This window comes from Lissotriton helveticus, chromosome 4_1 (assembly GCF_964261635.1).
Source record: "Lissotriton helveticus chromosome 4_1, aLisHel1.1, whole genome shotgun sequence".
Taxonomy (NCBI): domain Eukaryota; kingdom Metazoa; phylum Chordata; class Amphibia; order Caudata; family Salamandridae; genus Lissotriton; species Lissotriton helveticus.
The window spans coordinates 2,045,839,473-2,045,860,365 of NC_136063.1; the positions used below are offsets into that span (position 1 = coordinate 2,045,839,473).

Here is a 20,893-nt window from a genome sequence, read left to right on the forward strand (position 1 = left end):
AGGGTCTTTTAATTGCTATTCTTCCATGCTGATAGTAGGGCAGGTTCATTTAATAGCTAGTCTTCCATGTGATAGTAGGGCAGGTTCATTTAATAGCTAGTCTTCCATGTGATAGTAGGGCAGGTTCATTTAATAGATAGTCATCCATGTGATAGTAGGGCAGGTTCATTTAATAGCTAGTGTCCCATGTGATAGTAGGGAAGGTTCATTTAATTGCTTTTCTTCCATGTGATAGTAGGGCAGGTTCATTTAATTGCTATTCTTCCATGGTGATAGTAGGGCAGGTTCATTTAATTGCTATTCTTCCATGTGATAGTAGGGCAGGTTCATTTAATAGCAAGTCTTCCATGTGATAGTAGGGCAGGTTCATTTAATAGCTAGTCTTCCATGTGATAGTAGGGCAGGTTAATTTAATAGCTAGTCTTCCATGTGATAGTAGGGCAGGTTCATTTAATAGATAGTCATCCATGTGATAGTAGGGCAGGTTCATTTAATAGCTAGTGTTCCATGTGATAGTAGGGAAGGTTCATTTAATTGCTTTTCTTCCATGTGATAGTAGGGCAGGTTCATTTAATTGCTATTCTTCCATGGTGATAGTAGGGCAGGTTCATTTATTTGCTATTCTTCCATGGTGATAGTAGGGCAGGTTCATTTAATTGCTATTTTTCCATGTGATAGTAGGGCAGGTTCATTTATTTGCTATTCTTCCATGGTGATAGTAGGGCAGGTTCATTTAATTGCTATTCTTCCATGGTGATAGTAGGGCAGGTTCATTTAATTGCTATTCTTCCATGGTGATAGTAGGGCAGGTTCATTTATTTGCTATTCTTCCATGGTGATAGTAGGGCAGGTTCATTTAATTGCTATTTTTCCATGGTGATAGTAGGGCAGGTTAATTTAACCCCTTCCGTGCTCCCGTCGGTAATAGTTAGTCTGTGATAGTAGGGCCAAGAGGTCAGGATGGGCAGCTCTTGGCCCTATTTCCTAACTGCCCTCCCGGTAGGAAGATTTGCAGGGTGTAGCCTGCATGATGCATTGGGCCTGATTCAAAAATGTTTTTGTAGATCGATCTGGAAAGTGGGGCCCAGATATACTAATGCTTGGCAAGTTTGTGTCACTTTTGGAACGCAAACCTGACGCAGAGTGTTCTGCCAGGGTTTACAATGTGTGTTAGATAGTTTCCCAAAGTAATGCAAAGTTGTGCTGTGCGCGCATGAGTTTTTGGTAAATACGTGCCCATGTGCATATAAAAAAAAAAAAATTGTGAAAAGTAAATTCTCATCAAAGAATCGGGATTAGGAGGGTTTTACAATCGTAAATTGCTTTTTGCTTGAGTTAAACCTTGCTCTGTGGTGGATTTGCAATTTCCGGTGTGGTGGAGACAGCCCAGCAAAGTGCAGCGAACACCGTAAACTCGCAGATTGGTGGGACCCACAAACATTTTATAGAGAAATGCCCGCTCACTATTTATGAGACAGGCAGGTCTAAGTGTCTTTCTAAGGTGTTTCAGACTCTAAAAGTATCATTTTATTTTGGAACTACTAATAAACTAATTTTGGACAAGTTTTGGAGTAGCCTTGGCCAGTGCAGAAATCTACAGTCTTATGAATGAAACTGCATCAGCTCCTTGTAAGATCTTCTGCAGGTCACATGCTTGGGGAAAGGCCGTGTAAATTCTGGCAAATTCCAACATTTTTCGGATAACACTTACGTCATAATCAGAGTTTGTTGACAGTTGTTTTCCGGAGCCACCCAGTGGTACGTCGTTGAGCTTGTCTTCGGCTTCGTGTTGGCATGAGTAATCGCGGATCCGTCGATTCCAGAGCACTAGGAGAAAACATTTCCAGCATAAAATAGTTGCAAACAGAGCAAGCTAGTTTTCTGCAAACTATTTTAATGAAGGAGGCAGTAAGAATGCGTTCGAGATAAGCACCCCGCTTTACAGGGCTGTCTATCAGAGAAGTCTCGGGGTGCCCCACCAGGCGCTGGCACCTTGGCACAAAGCCCTGGGCTGGTTCTAAAGCATTGCTTTGCATGAGTGGCGTGGCATGAAGTATCTGTCGGAATTACAGGATCTCGAATCACTGGTGACAACTAGAATGTGGCCACACACAGCTGTCAACTTTAATGTGACTGTGACGTCTGAGGGGTGCTATGTGAGACATTTTCATATTTGTGCGTGACACTTCGAGTGACACTTTTTATTGTATAAATCAGTTTTTTTTTTACATAGACTATGAATCCTACGAAAGTGCACCGTTATTTGCACCACAAAACATCGAGTACCATGGTGGGGAGTTCTAACTCATGCAATATGTCGCAGAGCATAATCAGGATGCAACCCACCAAACAGAAAATAAAGATGTAACCACCATATAGTAAAACACATTTGAACAAAGCATGGTCCCAAGAAGTGCACGAGTCCAAAGGCACAGCGTGGAGTAGGAGAATTTACCGAAAAATATACACCTTTAATCCTGAGGACAACAGGAAAGAAACTATCATAATCCTTTTTTAGAGGTCTCCCACATTAATATATGTACAGGAGCACTAAGCAAACAAGATTCAGCGATTAACACACAGACCATCTGGACACATGTTGGGCTCTCACCCCACTGGGCAAGATATACCACTCTCCTTCTATCCCCCTCACTACTTACTACAGGCGTCGATTCCCTCTGCAGCTTTCCGCCTCTAGGGACATTCACGGCAGCCTCGTGTCCTCTTTGACCTTCAGCTTAACTATCGCAGCATCCCACTGCGTCATTATGCAATGTCATCCACCAGAGGGCTCTATATCATGTGGACCTCTCCAAGTTACACTACCATAAATGTTCTTGGATAAATCCCACAAGTGCCTCCGACCGCTCTTAACTGTACTTTCGCTATCCCTTTAAAGGTCACTCATAATAACGCTTTCAGACAGGCTGTGCTCCAAGGCCCTACAGTCGGTCCCATCAGCCACGGCCGCTGCAGGTAGGAGCGGTGGGGCGGATAGGACAGGTGAGGGGGGATTTCGAGAGATGACCACGAGGAAAAATTAATTATTTATTTAAATTTCCCTGGTGGTCGTTTCTCGAAATCCCCCCTCACCTAGCCCCACAGCTTTTATCTATAGCGGCCGCGGCTGGGTCCCATGCAGACATCTGCAGTGCACCCTATGAGTCGAAGAGCAAAGACCGAACCGCAGAGCGGCCTAGGGCTCAGCTCCTCCAACTCAGAAGAGTCTGGCTTCCCATCCCCTACACAGCTGCACGCAGCCACAGGGTGTGTGCTCAGTTAATTAGATGAATTCGCTCCATGCACCAAGCTGCCCTGTGTAGGGAAGGTGGTTCTGTCTGGTGCCTGGAACACTGGCCTTTAGGACTGAGCCCCAGCCGGCTGTGTGAGCTTCATCTACCGCTTTCAGAGGCTTCTTGGAGCTGCTTAGCCCAGAGGAGCACTTGACTCACCATCCCGAGTACCACCCTGCCCAGAGTAGAAATAGTGGCTCTGGTCAAGGCCTACAGTCCTGACCCTGAGGCCCTGGGCCACAGGCCTCCATTCGGAATTCCCCTTCCCCTTACGGAGGATTTTTTGGGCGGGTGGGGCCAGAGGAGCACAAGATTTTCCAACCTGCCCTGGGAATGGGAGCTGGCTTTGGGTGGTGCCTAAAACCCTGGCCAGGGAGATGGCCTGGCACAGGGCACTGGGGTCTCAGGCCTCCATTTAGGCTTCACCTATTTTTAAACTAAGCTTCTTGTAGTTGAGTGACCCAGAAGAGCACATGACTCCTCTCTGCTCAGGCACCACTCTGGTCTGGTAGGGAAGATGGTCTAAAGCTCTTGTTGGGTATAACAGGTACCCACATAGACTACAGGCTTCACCAAACTGTGACTGGGACTTGGTTAACCTGGTGGGTCCCTATACTCGCTTGGAACTGCCAGCATATTTGTTAAGTCCTGTATGTCCAAGCGTGCAATCTGCTTTCTGGAAATCCAGGCCTGCTTAGCCGAGCAGGTTTAAGTCTTCAGCACCCTTCAGCGCTATCCAGGAAACCATCTTCCCTCTACTATCAACTACCACAAAGGTGGGGAACCCAGAGGGATGCTAGAGATAGCCATTCCTGTTGACTCGCCAGTTGTCTGTGGACATCTGGTGGAAATATGGTAATTCCAGGCATTGGTGGCTCCTTGGACAAAGCTCCTACCACCCCAATTAGCCTTCTTTGCTCTAGGAACGATTACTCGCTTTGCTTCCATTGAGCGCATCACTCTACTCGGGATATACAATAGAATGCTCTTTTTTAGGTCTTCTGGGCCGATACCCATCAAACCGTACAAAGAGATTTGTATTGAGCTCTATGTTTTATCGGAAGCCAATGAAGGTATTGTAGGCCATTTCTGACTGAAATAAACCTTGGTGTGGTTGTTAGCAGCCTGGCAGCCGCATTCTGCACCATCTGTAACCTTTTAAGCTGTTTCTCAAGAACGGTCAAATACAGGCTGTTACAATAGTCCAGACGGGACAGAATGAGGGCTGAGACAACTGTTCTGAAACTTTCTTCTGCAAGGTAGAATTTTATTTTCCTCAGGATGAAAAAACTTGTTGAAACCACCCCGCTGACCTGGTCCCCAAACATCAGTGTGTTGTCCATGATCACCCCCAAGTTCTTGACTTTCTGCAAAGGGAGTGGGAGGTTGCCCATTTCATTGGGCCACCATGCCTGGGACCAGAGGTTGGGGTTATTCCCAAAAATAATCACCTCTGTTTTGCCTGCATTCAACTTCAGGCAGTTTGCAGACATCAAGCCAGTAACTGCTAACATGCAGTTGTAACAACTGTGGGCCATTCCAGCTTCTTTGCCTCGCTGAAGGGACAGCACGATTTGGGTATCGTCTGCATAAGAGGTTAAAAGCAGCCCAAAGGATCTCATAAGGTCAGCCAGCGGGCTCACATATATATTAAAAAGCTTCAGACTGATGGACGACCCCTGAGGCACTCCACAGGGGAGGGAGAACGGTTTAAATCTGTCCCTTCCTAGATCCACAGTTTGAACTCTGTCATCCAAAAATTATTCCAGTAGGTTCCAGGCCTTGACCTGGCCCCCTACATTCGATAATCGGCCCATCAACACTTCGAGATGGACCGTATCGAAGGCTGCCGACAGATCCATCATGATCAAGATGGCAGAGCCACCGTGGTCCACCACCTCTCGAACCTCCTCCATGGCTTTGATCAATACTAGCTCAGTGCTGTGTCCCACACTGACCCATACTGAGAGGGATCCAACGTATTGTTGTTCTCAAAGAACAAACTGAGTTGCATATTAATAGCCTTCTCCATTATTTTTGCCGGTAATGGAAGTCGGGAGATGGGTCTATAGCGGTTAGGATCACTAGGCTCCAGATTAGGTTATTTAATCAGTGGCAAAGATTGAGGCAGTTTTCCAAGCTGTTGGATAATGATCTGCCTCCAAAATGAGATTCAATAATGGGGTCAAGGTGTTAGCAATAACCTCAGGGGAGTTTTTAATTACTGCTGACGGAGAGGGGTCCACGGGGGAACCGGAACGGCACCCCATCAGCAGGTTGGTAACCTCCTTAATCTCCAATGGGGTGAAACGGTCAAACATGGGTGAGTTGTTGATAGCCTTCGTCCCCACTCCCAGATCCCTGGCCTCGCCCTGTTGATTGCTGAATAAGGAGAAGATAACCTCTACTTTATTCAGAAAAAAAGAGACTAGAGCATCACAGAAGGCTGGACTGCTGTGAGTGATCGGTTTGGGGGGTTCATAAGTTTAGTCACTGTTCTGAAGAGCTCCTTCGCAGAGGATTTCGCTTCAGTGATATGATCAAAGAAATAGGCCTTTTTGCTTCCTGAAGTCATTGTTTGTATATTGTGAGGCTTGCTTTGTATGCTTCCTTGTTGGCAATGCTGTACCCTTTCCTCCAGACCCGCTCCAACCTCTTACAGTCTGTTTTATGCTCATGTAGGTTGTGAGTGAACCAAGGGGCTGAGGGACATACTCGTCTAGGGGTACACCATTTGACTGTGGCCAATTTGTTAATCCAATTGACGTAGGCCGCCGTGGCCTCCTCAACATTACTGGGGAGATTAGGGACTGCATCATTCAGGGCTTTATCTAGGTTGACTCTGTCGATATTTTTCCAGGCTCGAATGGCTATCTTTTCCCTGGGCTTTGGTTTGGATAGTGTAGGAGGGGTCTGAGAGTTAGCGAAAATGATGGCGGCATGATCTGTCCAGGGAAGAGGCAATACCTCCAACACGGAGAGACTGGTGGAATTCATAAAAATTCCGTCCAGTGTATGCCCAGCCACATGAGTCGGGCCTTCTACCCACTGCTCAAGGTCCCCTTCCATCACAATTTGCGCCAGTCTTGCGGTATCTGGGTCAGTGGAATCCTCGAGGTAAAAATTGAAGTCCCCCAGAATTGTGAAGGCTTTGGCACATAAACCCTCCTCCAACAGCGTCCCAATGGAATCAAGAACACACATTGGCTCAGACGTTGTCACAGATCACATGTTTTGTTTTGCCACGGTGTAGCTTGTAAGTAACTTGTGCATATGTGAATATATCTGTATATACATAGAAAAATAAATGATGATAAAGATTCATTTCACTAACCAGGACAAAACAGTTTTGTGCTGAAAAAAATTGTCTTGAGAAACAAGCATGGGGCACTACTTTCTACACAAAAATTACCATAAACGACACAGTTCATTACGTGAACCTGAATAGGAAAACTCGTGCAGTTTCTTATTCACAAATAAAAATTGAATCTATGGTCACTGAGGCATACTGTTCCTGATATTGGCTTCTAGTTAGGCATTGTCTGCCTTGGGTGGTTATTTTCTCTGCTGAGTTTGTATGCAATGCAGATGGCCTTGGAAATGATGCAAGCTTGGAGGTGGAGAAAATTATAGTTTGTTCAATGTTGGGGTGGTATGATCTAACTTCTTCAGGTCTTTACTGAAATATGGTGTAGCATGTTGGATGAAATTGAAGGGGGCCGCTGTTGTGTTGGAGTCAGCAAAGCAGAGCGATGTCTCTGTCAACATGGAGTGAACCATTGAATGGACTGAAAATGGATGCTGCCATGCACTAAGGAATTTGTAAGAAACCAAGTCAGCTGCACATGGTGATAGAGTACATGGGGAACTGCCACGGAGTGCCTCAGACAGATGTACAGGGATTCAAGACAAAGGGGCCAGGTGTGAAACTTATAGAGGGGTTTAACACACATGAAGCTCACTGCTCCTTGAGGGACCTGCATAACATCCAGTGCCAAGGATATTTTGGAAGAATATCTCAAGCAGCAGAACATCTAGTTTTGACATCCCCCCACCAAAGAGTGAGCAGATCACTACTTCATGAGGGTGCTGGAAATGCATTTTCAGAAGTGACAGATGATGAAGAAGAGACAGATGATGATGAAGAAGGGAGCATTTATGATTTTGAAAGTGGTGTTTAGCACAAGATGTAAGAGACGCAGCCAAAGTGCATGGTGATGGAGGACCACATGAAGGTGAAGGCTCTCACTAGCATGGGAGTATCTGTCAGTTGGAAGGTTAAGGAACAATTCTTGAACTTCATGCCAAGACCCAAGCTATTACCCTAAAGATCGAAACCCCACGTGCCCACAAGAACGTTTGCCCTGAAGAAGACCTTCCACAACCCAGGTCCACCACAGAAAGTTGAAACCCGTTGGCGTTTCCCACATTGAGGCCAAGAGCTAGCAGTTCCTGCATAAGTCAGTGCACAGGGGGCTCTAAAAAGGAAAAACATAATTCAGGACGTTATACTAGCTCATTAATAAAAGTTCTGTCCTCCCAAGGGCCATAGTATAGTGACATCATGTAAATTAGAGGGAGGACCCAAGAGAACCAGGTCCCCACTACAATAAGTAGAAGGACACCAGCAGAATCATTAGATGCTTAATCACATTTAGGACTTATCCTCAATAATTGTAAAGTGTGAAGAATTTGTATATATTTGTTGTATATATGCATTGTTGAATTATGTGTCGATTTGTGTATATGTAATATATTTGTAAGTTACAGTAACACACATCGGCTCAAGCGTTGTCACAGATCACATGTTTTGTTTTGCCACGGTGTAGCTTGTAAGTAACTTGTGCATATGGGAATATATGTGTATATACATAGAAAAAGAAATGATGATAAAGATTCATTTGACAAACTCCAGAAAAATGAGTTTTCTGCTGGAAAAAATTGTCTTGAGAAACTAGCACGGGGCACTACTTTCTACACAAAAATTACCATAAACGACACAGTTCATTACATGAACCTGAATAGGAAAACTCGTGCAGTTTCTTATTCACAAATAAAATTCTATGATCTGGGAGGCATACAGTTTCTGATAATGGCTTCTAGTTTGGCATTGTCTGCCTGGGGTGGTTATGTTCTCTGCTGACTTTGTATGCAAGCTACTACCCACCAGGACGAAAAAATTTTTTTTTCGTGCTACCTAAATGAGATGCTTCCTAATCAAGGTGTTTTTGAAGACACCACTTGGAGGCCCTTGTGAATGGTGACAAGGCTCAAAACAAGGTTTTAAACTTCCACCACATGGCCAACCTAGACAACATTCTTGAGGCACTCATTCAACGCCATTGGATACCTAAAAGCAAGGAGGATGAGATACACAATGATGACACTGTAATAATAATAATAATATTACAGATGCTTGTAAAGCGCGAACAGCTACCTCTGGGTGGAGTGTCCCGGCGCTAACGAGTATTTCAGCAGCGAGCGAAGAGCCAAGAAGAAATTCAAGCTTTATTGCATAAAAAGCCAAGTTTTTAGGAGTTTCCTAAAGCTAGCTTCTGTCGTGGCAGATTGGATGGCAGAGGGCAAGGTGTTCCAGAGATTCGCCGTGCCAGCAGAGAAGGACCTGCCTCCAAGTCTAGCTTTCCTCACACGTGGGATAGTTAGCTTAAGCATAGAGTTAGATCGCAGCTGTCGCTCTTGGTGGTAGCGGGGAAGTCTAAGTTTTAAATAGTGGGGACAGGTCCCTTTTAGCGCTCTGAACGCCAAGGTGAGAACTTTGAATTTTATTCTACTTGCCACTGGGAGCCAATGTAGCTCTTGCAGATGCGGAGAGACATGATGCCTAAAGGGGATGCGTTTTATCAGTCTCGCAGCCGCATTCTGCACGATTTGTAGGCGTTGCACCAGATATTTGGGCAGACCAAGGTAGAGGCCATTTGAGTAGTCTAGTCGGGATGTAACTGTCGCGTGAACTACCATTTTGCGACACTCGACTGGTAGAAGAGAGAGAAATCTTCAAAGATTTCTAAGTTTGTTCAGGCAGCCGGCGGTGAGCTGCTGTATGTGAGGCGAGAAAGAGAGATTCTCATCCCATCTTACTCCCAGATTTTTTGCATGGGTTCCGGGAGATGGAGCTGGGCCCATTTCCGGAGGCCACCACAAGTCTGGGGGGGGATGTGTATTTTTTCCAAAAAATAGCACCTCCGTTTTGCTAGCATTCAATTTTAGTTTATTTGCATTCATCCAGCTAGCCACATCTCGAAGACAGCCCCTTATTTTTCTAAAAGCTGCCTCCGACGTATCTTTGTAGGGGAAGACTAATTGCGTATCATCTGCATACGAAATTGCCTTGACCCCCCATTTAGCAATCAGAGTAAAAAGTGGGGCGAAATAGACATTAAACAGCAATGGGCTGAGTGCCGACCCCTGCGGGACACGGCACCAGAGGCGTTTTGGCTTAGAGGAGAAGGTGCCCAGCGCCACTTTCTGGGACCGAACTGTACATTCTATTGATTTGTTACACAAAACAAAACCATTTCACTGCACTGTGGACCCCGGATAAAGCTTGATAGAACTGCATCAAAAGTTAAAATAATTCAAGTTTCTCCTCTGATATGGGATTTTTCAGGTACAAGCGCTCGAGTATCACCATCGCCAGAGACATGCAGTTTCCACAATGAGATCACAGAAGTTTTGCCTAGCATGCGAGCTGTCATCAACCGCAGCCAAGACTTTTAGTTAGTGTCTTCAATTCAGCACAGAAGCATATAGAATACAAGATGTCAAATTGGTAGTGAAACCCACACATTTTGTAGTTTCTTTTGAGGGGTGGCTTTTTGTTGCAGCTTCATTTCTGGACTGACATCATTGACTCATACTCTCAAAGTAAGCTATTTGAGAGCAGAACATTATAAGATCATCAAGGATAATAATACCCCACTTATAGCTGATACAACATCACAGTGTTTTGATCAGACCAAATTCACCATATTTTTAGATGAGAGACATCATTGTTTTAGGTAATACTATGCAGATGTGCAGTTCTGAGCTCTCAAGGCAATGAGTTAGTTACGAGAGCGATGAGCTGATTGTACTCCAGCAACCGAGTCAATTCATCGGTTCTGCTACACGCAGACTGGAGATGCGTTGATTTCCAAGATGCAAGTCTCTGGCTCCACTTCCAGTGAACCAGGAGCAGGGGTAGAGACTTTGATATCCCTGTGTCTCAAGCAAGAGGAAGCAAGTCAACAAGCTCTTGGAGATCACTTTGCACCAAAAGCAGAGTCCAGCTCTCCTCATCAGAGTCAGAAAGCAGCAGGCAGCAGGGCAGCACAAGAAAAAAGCAGGCTTTCCAGGTCAGCGGTCCAGCATAGTGTCAGTACTTAATGCAGCACAGCAATTCTTCTAACAGAGTCAAGTTGTAGTTCCCGAATTATCTACTTGAGGGGGGTCTGAGACCCAGTACTTACACCCAGTTGTGTCATTGAAGTGGAGGTGACTTCCAAGAAGGGTCTTTGAAGTGTAGAAAGGTCCTTGCTTCCTAATTCTGTCTCCAGACTATCAGTAAGGGGTAATTAGCTCTTAGTGTGGGGACAGGACACTTCCTATACAGTTGCAAGTGTCAGTTCCTCCCTCCCTTCCTGTCCAGGAAGGGCCATCAGAATGCTGATGAGTGCTCAGACAAACCTAACCTTCCTGTGTTTTTGGCTGTCTAGAGGGAATGCACAAAGTGAAGCTGTCACCCACCCTAGACATTTATTGCACACAGGTGGCAGGTTTACAGAGCAGTAAGGTGAGAGAATGCCCACCGGGTTGTCCCATTATTGATAATATATTACGCTTTCTAAGAGTGGCATTTCTAATATAGTAATGTTCAATCCAACTTTACCAGTAAAGAGGATCCATCATCACCATTCCAAAGATATAAAACATCACACTGCCACTCCTTTCTGATCAGGAATGACAGCTTAAAAGTGTATTAAGGAATTCACAATGTCAACCTATGAAAGAAGTAGGCCTCATTGTAGTGAAAAACGAATCTCGGTGCTTCTCACTACCAGGACGTATAAAACTTAAAAGGACATGTTTTACCTTTTACTTACACCACATCCTGCTCTATGAGCTACCTAAGGCCTTCATTAGAGTTGATTTATGTGTAATAAACGAGAAGTTAAAGGCTTGGCAGAGGGTTTTAAATGCCAGGTCAAAGTGGCAGTAAACTGCACACACAGGTCCCACAGTGGCAGGTGTGAGAATGGTTTGATAGGCTACTTATGAGGGTGGCACAATCAGTAATGCAGGCCCACTAGTCGCATTTAACTTACTAGCCCTGAGTATATGGTATACCACTCCACAAGGGAATTACAAGTAAATTCAATATGCCAATGTTACCATGATTTATGGGAGAAGCACATGCACTTTGGCAAAGGTTAGCAGTGGTAACGTGTTTAGAGTCCTAAGGCCAACAAAAAGATTCAGCAAAAAGAAGAGGTAAGCTGGCAAAATATTTTGAGGGGGACCACCCTAAGGATGACAGGTCTAATAATTACCAATCCAATATTTCAAATTCTTTCCTAATATTATATGGATATGTGACTATTTAAATAAATGTTTTTCTTAAGGTACAATGTTAGATAGGGAACAAAGAACTGTTTTGCAGACGGATTACTCCATCACAACCAAAACTAAATTCACATCCACTGAATTGTAAGGGCATTATTTTACATGAACATGGTAAGAAATGGCGCTTCTGATCTGTCACTTTTGTGGCAGAGGTCCCATCAATAAAACTCAAAAACACATACATTGTCTACAGCAGACATATAATGATGAGCATGCTATGCAAAATAGTTTTTGTTACTTGATGTTTTTGAGAATGGAGAAAGTAATATATTTGAATTTAAAAAGACAGAATTTGTCATAGTCGTATTATTGTGTCTATTTATTTCTTCCTAAATTATCTCATTCTGTAACCTACTGGGTCACTAGCAAGTCATCGGTGGGTAAAGTTTTGTCTTGCACATATACTGGTGATGGAGATATCTGCAGTGAAAACTGACTGAACATTGATTGAATGGTTCTGAAAAGAAGATGGATACACTTGTTCTCAGTAATGGATTCATATGAATATAACTGAGGGTCATGCAAGGTAAATGAAGTGAGCATCACAAAGCATTGAAATTGTCCTTGATAAGGTAATGTGTAAGACAATTGTAGATTCGTCAGAGCATAATATCGGTATAAAACTTGAGGACTCAGTAAAATTATTGGTAATCCAGATGCCCATGCACTGGCCCAGCTAGAAATCACCAAGCGGGAATACCAGTTGTTGGCGACCAACGCAGTTCGCTCGCAACAGCTGGCTGTTGTACACTGCTCTATGAAACGGGAGATAGGGCGGAAAATCTCCCATCGCGCTGTGCCTCCTAACAGACGCTTTGCTCCCTGCTGCCTGATTGCCCTGATTGAGCGCCTCGAAGTACACGCAGCGCCTGGTATCGTTCTCATTGATTTTATGCCTGCTGCCTGCTTGCCCTATAAGAGCGTATTTCGCGCCTGATATCGTTTGATTGCCTTACATAATTTATGTACATTGGCCTTGCATTGCGGGGAAGGTAAAAAGCGCCTGCACAGTGTTTTTAATTATTTGTGTACCTTATCTCGCACTCCGGCTGTGCCCCAGTTTCGTTTCAGGTACCGGGCTGCCATTTTGTGGAGTGTTTGTTTACCTCTGTGAGCCCGTGTCTCCTCCCAGATCCCGCCTCCCAGCTGCCCCTCCCACGCTCCGCCCCCCTCCACTCTCCATTTAAGGCAGATGCACCAACGTGCAGCGTCCACGCGCTACGGCCATGCCGAAGGTGCGCCAAAGGTAAGCCCGTCTGCGCCCGTCCGCGCCAAGCCCGCGCCCAGCGACAGACCCCCTGGCCTCCGTACCATCCTCCCCACCCGCATTACATACGCCGCCTCGACCCTCTTAGCCCTTAACCCCGGTCGACTCCCCAACTGCGCCCAAGCCGCACCTGGACACACCCATGGACCCTTCACATGCTACTCCTGCAAGTTTGACGTCACCAAGACCAACTCCTCATCCACTAACACCAAACAGAGACCTGACACCAACCACCTAAAATGCATCCTGCTCAACACCCGCTCGATCCACAGACACGCCATCGACCTCTGGAATCTACTAGACACCATCTCTCCGGACGTCGCCTTCCTAACAGAAACATGGATGAACGCCTCCTCAGCCCCAAACATCACCATTGCCATCCCAGAAGGCTACAAGATCATCCGAAAAGACCGCCCCAAGCAAACAGGAGGAGGCATCGCTATCGTCCATAAGAATTCCATCCGCATCTCAACCAACTCAGACGTCAACCTCGCTAGCGCCGAACACCTTCACTTCCAGATCCACACCGACCCCAAGACCACACTCAGAGGCACCCTCCTCTACAGGCCACCAGGACCCCGTGCACAATTCTGTGAAGACATCACTGACTTTATCACCCCACACGCCCTCCCCTCCGAGGACTACATTCTATTGGGAGACCTCAATTTTCACCTGGAAAAGAGCAACGACAGCAACACCACTACCCTCCTGGACAATCTCGCCAACCTCGGACTCAAACAACTTGTTAATACCCCCACCCACAATGCTGGTCACACACTCGACCCTATCTTCACCTCCAGCAAACATATTTCCTTCAGTCACACCACAGCCCTCCATTGGACGGACCACAGCTGCGTTCACTTTATCTACAAAAAGACCACAACCCACAACCACCCTCAACCTACTCTGCGAAGAAACTGGAACAAAATCACCATCGACCAGATCTCCTCATCGCTTCTTCAAAACCCCCCTGCCCACTCTTCGAACCCCAACCAAGCAGCCTTTAACCTCACTCAATGGCTAACCAACTGCGCCGACAACCTGGCACCCCTGAAAAAACGTCAAATTAAACTAGGCAACAAAAACGCCCCATGGTTCAACGATGAGCTTAAGAAATCCAAAAAACTCTGTCGTTCACTTGAGAAGGTCTGGAAAAAAGACCCAAACACCAGCACCAGGGATGCCTTCAAAAACACCACCCGCATACACCACCAACTGATCCGGACTGCCAAGAAAGCCGCTTTCAAAGACCGACTTGACAACAACGCCCACAATAGCAAGGAATTATTCAACATCGTCAAAGAGTTTACCAACCCCACTGCCAACTCCAACGACATCACTCCCTCTCAAGCCCTCTGTAACTCCCTAGCTTCGTTCTTCCACGACAAAATCGTAGACATCCACAACAGCTTCCACAACCAACCCGGAAACCAACCCACCCAACCTTCTGCCGTACCTTCACCCCCCTTTAACATCCTTAATGACTGGAACCCAATCTCCACTGAGGACACCATCCGCCTGATGAACTCCATCCACTCAGGATCCCCCACAGACCCATGCCCTCACCACATCTTCAACAAAGCAGATTCCATCATAGCACCACACCTCCGAGACGTCATCAACTGCTCCCTCAACTCCGCCACCTTCCCGGAAAGCTGGAAACACGCCGAACTCAGCGCCCTTCTGAAAAAACCCACAGCAGACCCCACCGAACTCAAAAACTACCGCCCCATCTCGCTCCTTCCATTCCCGGCCAAAGTCACCGAGAAAGCTGTCAACAACCAGCTCGCCGCCTTCCTCGAAACCAACAAATCCCTAGACTTCTCACAGTCCGGCTTCTGAGCCAAACACAGCACTGAGACCGCACTCATCGCAGCAACGGACGACATCCGAACTCTACTGGACAATGGAGACACAGTCGCCCTCATCCTCCTCGACCTCTCCGCAGCCTTCGACACAGTCTGTCACAGCACCCTGTTACAACGCCTCGGAAACATCGGAATCCAAGGAAAAGCACTGGATTGGATCACCTCGTTCCTTGCCGGAAGAACCCAGAGAGTCCGCCTCCCACCATTCAAGTCAGAGGCCACTGAAGTCATTTGCGGCGTGCCACAAGGATCCTCACTCAGTCCCACTCTCTTCAACGTATACATGAGCCCCCTCGCGGCCATCGCATGCCAACACAACCTCAACATCATCTCCTACGCTGATGACACTCAACTGATCCTATCACTCACCAAAGACCCTAACACCGCCAAAACCAACCTGCATGAAGGAATGAATGAAGTAGCCGAGTGGATGAAGCACAGCCATCTGAAACTGAATTCCGACAAAACAGAAGTCCTTATCTTAGGTACCTCCCCCTCTGCCTGGGACGACTCTTGGTGGCCAGTGTCCCTTGGAAAAGCACCCATCCCGACAGACCACGCACGGAACCTGGGCGTCATTCTGGACTCCTCACTCTCGATGACCAGACAAGTCAACGCCGTTTCATCTTCTTGCTTCAACATTCTTCGCATGCTCAAAAAAACATTTCCCTGGATCCCCACCGAAACTAGAAAAACGGTCACCCACGCACTGGTTACAAGCCGACTGGACTACGGAAACACCCTATACGCCGGCACCACCGCAAAAATTCTGAAAAAACTCCAACGCATCCAGAGCGCTTCAGCCAGACTCATACTAGACATCCAGCGTAATGAACACATTTCTGATCACCTGAAAAACCTCCACTGGCTCCCCGTCAATAAGAGGATAACATTCCGCCTCCTAACCCACGCACACAAAGCACTTTACGAACTTGGACCCGAATGCCTGAACACACGACTTTCCTTCTACACCCCCTCCCGCCAGCTACGCTCCTCCAACCAAGCCCTTGCTGCTGTACCTCGCATCAACAAAACCACCATGGGAGGAAGATCCTTCTCCTACCTGGCGGCTAAAACCTGGAACTCTCTCCCCATTCACCTTCGCCTCACTCAGAACCACCTAGCATTCAGAAAGCAACTTAAAACCTGGATATTCGACAAGTAATTCCCCACCCTTCTCCAAGCGCCTTGAGACCCTCTGGGTATGAAGCGCACTATATAAATTATTTGAATTGAATTGAATTGAACTTGCATGGTTGGACAGAAAGGAGCTTGAGGCAAGGTGGGTACTCGCTATTAAGTATAGCCAACAGGTGTATACTACACCAGCGGCCATAGCAGGGGCATTTGCTAAGTATTATAAAGACCTTTACACAGCCAAACCGCAGGTGAGCATAGATCATATCACTCAATATTTGGACGCAATCCAATTGCCATTGCTGTCCCAAACAGATAGGGACAGGCTCAAGGGAGTCCTCACTCTTGAGGAAATTACTGAAGCAATTGGTCGGCTAAAGTCCGGTAAGACCCCTGGTCCGAATGGTCTTTCGGGGGAATTTTTTAAACAAAACAGTGGTATATTAGCCCCTCATTTGTTACAGATGTACCTGGACTCCAAGGAACAAGGGCACTTGCCTCCAGATCTTCGAACGGCCACTGTGGTGGTTATCCACAAACCTGGGAAACCGCCGGAGGAGTGTGGATCCTACCGTCCTATATCCTTGCTCAATGTCGAAACTAAAATCTTGCCCACAGTCCTTGCGATGTGCCTTCTGACGGTCATTGGCCCCCTGGTCCACGGTGATCAATCTGGAATCATGCCTGGGAGAGCTACACGCTTTAATTTGCGACGCGTGGCTAATTGGATGCACACGATTCAAGAAAGCGAGGCTCCACATATACTCCTTTGTTTGACGCCGAGAAGGCATTTGATACCATTCACTGGCCCTTTATGTGGTGTGTTTTGGAGAAGTTTGGTTTCGGACCCATGCTTAGGGAATGGCTGGCTCTCTTGTATAATGCACCTGAAACTAGAGTGCGAGTTAATGGGGTATTGTCTTCCAGCTGGTCTATCCAGTGCGGTACCAGGCAGGGTTGTCCCCTATCGCCCTTATTATTTGCACTTATTCTGGAGCCCCTGGCCTGTATAGTTCGATCTACCCCGGGCTTAGGGGGCTTTCTCGACGACTCCGGCCACCTTCCAGAGAAACGCATATCGTTGTATGTGGATGATATTCTGCTGTATGTGACAGACCCGGCTGAAACTCTTCCTAAATTTCTTCGGCTCTTCGAAGATTATGGTCATCATGCGGGATATAAGATCCACTGGAATAAATCCACCTTGTATCCAGTGGCAGGGGTGGCGACACCTCAGTCCTATCTGAACTGTCTGAAGGTGTCTCCCGATGGGTTTCAATATCTGGGACTGTATATCACTACTCATACTCCGTCTTGCTTACAGCTCAATATTCTCTGTATTCTTTCCAACTTTCAAGAAGAAGTTAAGAGGTGGAGGAGATTCCCTTCGACGATCATGGTGCGGGCGGCAATGTACAAAATGATCACTCTTCCGCAGTTGTTATACATTTTACAAAATATGTACTGCAAAATACCAGATGCCATATTTGCATCCCTTGATGGGGAACTCCGTACCCTTCTTTGGGATGGAGCCCACCCACTTATAGCGTTGCAAACGCTGCAACGGAATCCGAAAGCCTGGCCCTACCGGATATTGGGGCCTACTATAGGGCAGCACATCTTATTATAGTCAATGAATGGGGCCACGCTCCGGGTGATCAGCCCGCTTACCGGTTGGAGCGACTACAATTTCAAGTTCATACATATCTACATTACCTGTACGGTGGGCCGGGTACCGCCCAGCTCCTCCCAGCCATGCAAAGGACGATAGAGGCATGGAAACGTGCAGAGAAGCAGATGCAATGGGATAAGAAACCCACTAGGCAGACTCCACTATAGGAAGGGGCCCGATTGAAGGAAATTAGGAAACTGAGAGGTTTCTACAGTTGGGACTTAATAGGAATCTCCAAAGTCATAGATGTCCTGGACAAAGGCAAACTGGCATCCTTCACCTCCCTGCAGGCCACTTACCAACTTCACACGAACCAACACTATGCTTATCTCTGATTTTGCCATGCCTGGCGATCCGACGGGCTAGCGGAGGTGGCACTCCCGGAATACGCTCCTTTAGAGGGAAGACTTCTCCAGGAAGAGATTCCTTGCAAGGCTATCTCACTGACCTATAGAACACAAATTAATAATATTCCTGATAATCTGGGCCCGCTGAGGGTTAGATGGGAACATACTACCGCCCGCTGGAAGACCTTAACTGGGAGGGCGCTCTTATGCACCCCGTGAAGTGGCGATCAGGCTGCGACTGCGCCTTGTACAATATAAAATCCTCCATTGGCAGAGCAGAGAACACGGAGTGCCTTCGATGTCACGCAGAACGGGGGACATTCATACACACACTCTGGGAGTGTACTAAGATACAAATGTACTGGTCCACAGTGGTGCGGGAATTGAACACTATACTGGGGGCTCACCTAGAGGTAGAACCTCGCTCTATACTATTGGGGATCAACACGGAAGTGGATCTTCCAGGGTATAAGCTTTTATTGGTCCATTTGGGATTGATAGTTGCCAAAAGAGATATTGCTCGCTACTGGGGCGTTTTCCAGATCCCTACCATAGAAGAAGGGAGGAACTGTTTGAATTTATATATGGTGGCGGAGAAAACTACATATATAGCGAGGGGATGTCCTAGAAAATTTCGTGAAGTATGGACTCCCTGGTTACGGCACTATGGCTTGGAGATTGAGTTGGGAGAGGAGGGATCGAGCCTGTCAGGAGGGGAACTGGGAATTGCGCTTTGATTGTTTTACTGCCTACATTGTTGATAGATATACTGCTAGTTATTGAGGGGTCTTTGTAGTGTTGGCTTTCTAGTTGTTTTACCTATATCATCAAATGGAATGTTACCACACAGGATGTCTGATTGGAATGTTATGTTTTGATGCTAGAGTCAGTTGGGAGCTGAGGATTGAGCTGACTGATTACAGCTCCTGGTGGGGATTTACCTTTGGAATTACTCTTACTATCTTGAACTACCACCTCATGTCAACATAATTAATAAATACATCTTTCTACAAGAACCTACGTGACCTGATCTTCATTTAACATCACTACAGTCTTCCAGTATATGTACCTATGTAATCATACGTTGGGGAGCCCTGTTCTTGTTCGGGAGGGGAGTCGTGACCTGTTCTATCTATCGGCGATTATCAATGTGTATTGATGCCTGGTTATCTCACACTCATGATTTATGTGTTTATTGTTTAAATGCAAATAAAAAAAAATATATATAAAAAAAAACTTGAGGACTGGCCAAAGTGTGGCTGTAGACTCTCATTGGTGTTGCTTATGTACTGGTTGGATCAGTAGTTATGCAAATGTAACACTGACATTTGTGCATCATAACTGGTGGATATTTCCACATCATTTCATTTGTACTGTTTAATTAATGTTCCATATATTTTTTCATTATTTGTTACTGTATTTTCTAATCTTGGGTCTTCTCTGCATGGTTTCAATTTTGATACATGTTTATACACATTGTTTAAGTGTCCTTCTCCCTTGGTGGGCTTTTGTATTATTTGTTTTCCAGGAAATAATTGAGAAAAAAAACTTTTAAAAACTGAGATGTTTGTCATAGTATGAATTTTTTAAATCATAAATGTATATTGTTAGTGTATTATAAACCAGTGCATTTGGCTGGTGCTTTATTAAATACTATGTATAGATACATAACACTACAATGATTATTTATTTACACATTATGAAGTTAATAAAGGACATCCAATTCAATATGATTAGACATTGAATTTGTTGTATACTTATTATGTGAATGTTGACAATGAATCACTTTGAATATTAGGAATAATAACATTATAATTTTATTTTGACTACGGAAATATGCTATTTTTTAGACAATATGCAGGTGTGAGTGAAATATATTGTAGGGAAGTGGGTTATTAGGAGATGGTGGCATTCACCCTCAGCCAATACTAATACCACAATCACTAATAGTTTCAGTCAAGTTCCAGTAGATTAAACCTTGCTCAACCCTTGGTAGCTTAGCAAACAAGGGGTTAGGTTTAATTTAAGAGACAGGTATGTGTAAAGCATTTAATACCAATAAAACAGTAAATAAGTAAAAGACACAGTACAATAGAAATCCAACACCAATTTATAACACTAAAGAATATTGTTGTCCTCAAAACAACACCAAAATGACAAATATCCAATGTAGGGAACCAGAGATATGAATTTTTAAGATTAAATAAAAAACTATGCTTCGTAGCGCCAAAAAGAAGGGGCCTCATGGCTTTCTGGTCACGTTGGACATGGACATAATCAAAGTTTTAGGCCAACTGCGATGGAGCGCTAATGAGATAGGCTGAGGGCTAGGTCCTGGTCAAAGGTTTACCTTTGAATTTAGTCTTTTTCTTGGAGCTTTTAGCTCGACGACGAGTACTCAGGTTCCTTGGGTGCAGAGTTCAATTCGGAGATGGGGGCCCGCTGCAGTGCAATGCCTCAGTGAGCCTCCGGAAGTTTTTGTCCTCAACAGCAAGGAGCTCCGAAGCTTTCAGTAGGACAAACCAGCATGGTCAGGCCATTTTGCGAGTCAACAACAGCAGCATGACTCTGGACGTCGAGCTGGTTTCCTCCCGGAGCTTTTCTGCAAAATGTCCCAGAAACTGGCCAAACTTTAAGAGTTCTTGCAATTTCTTATTTCCTGTCGGGAAAATAAGGGTCTAATAGCA

The 20,893-nt window shown here is 45.6% G+C and overlaps 1 protein-coding gene across 2 annotated transcripts in view; it reads right to left on the reverse strand.

Moving 5' to 3' along the window:
• Positions 1–20,893, reverse strand: part of LOC144829509 (putative defense protein 3) — a 96,456-nt gene that overhangs the window by 64,473 nt on the left and 11,090 nt on the right. For both annotated transcript variants that reach the window (XM_078688711.1, XM_078688712.1), the window contains exon 3: positions 1,712–1,827. In XM_078688711.1, the coding sequence (XP_078544837.1) occupies positions 1,712–1,827 (116 nt within the window). The remainder of the gene's footprint in view (positions 1–1,711; positions 1,828–20,893) is intronic.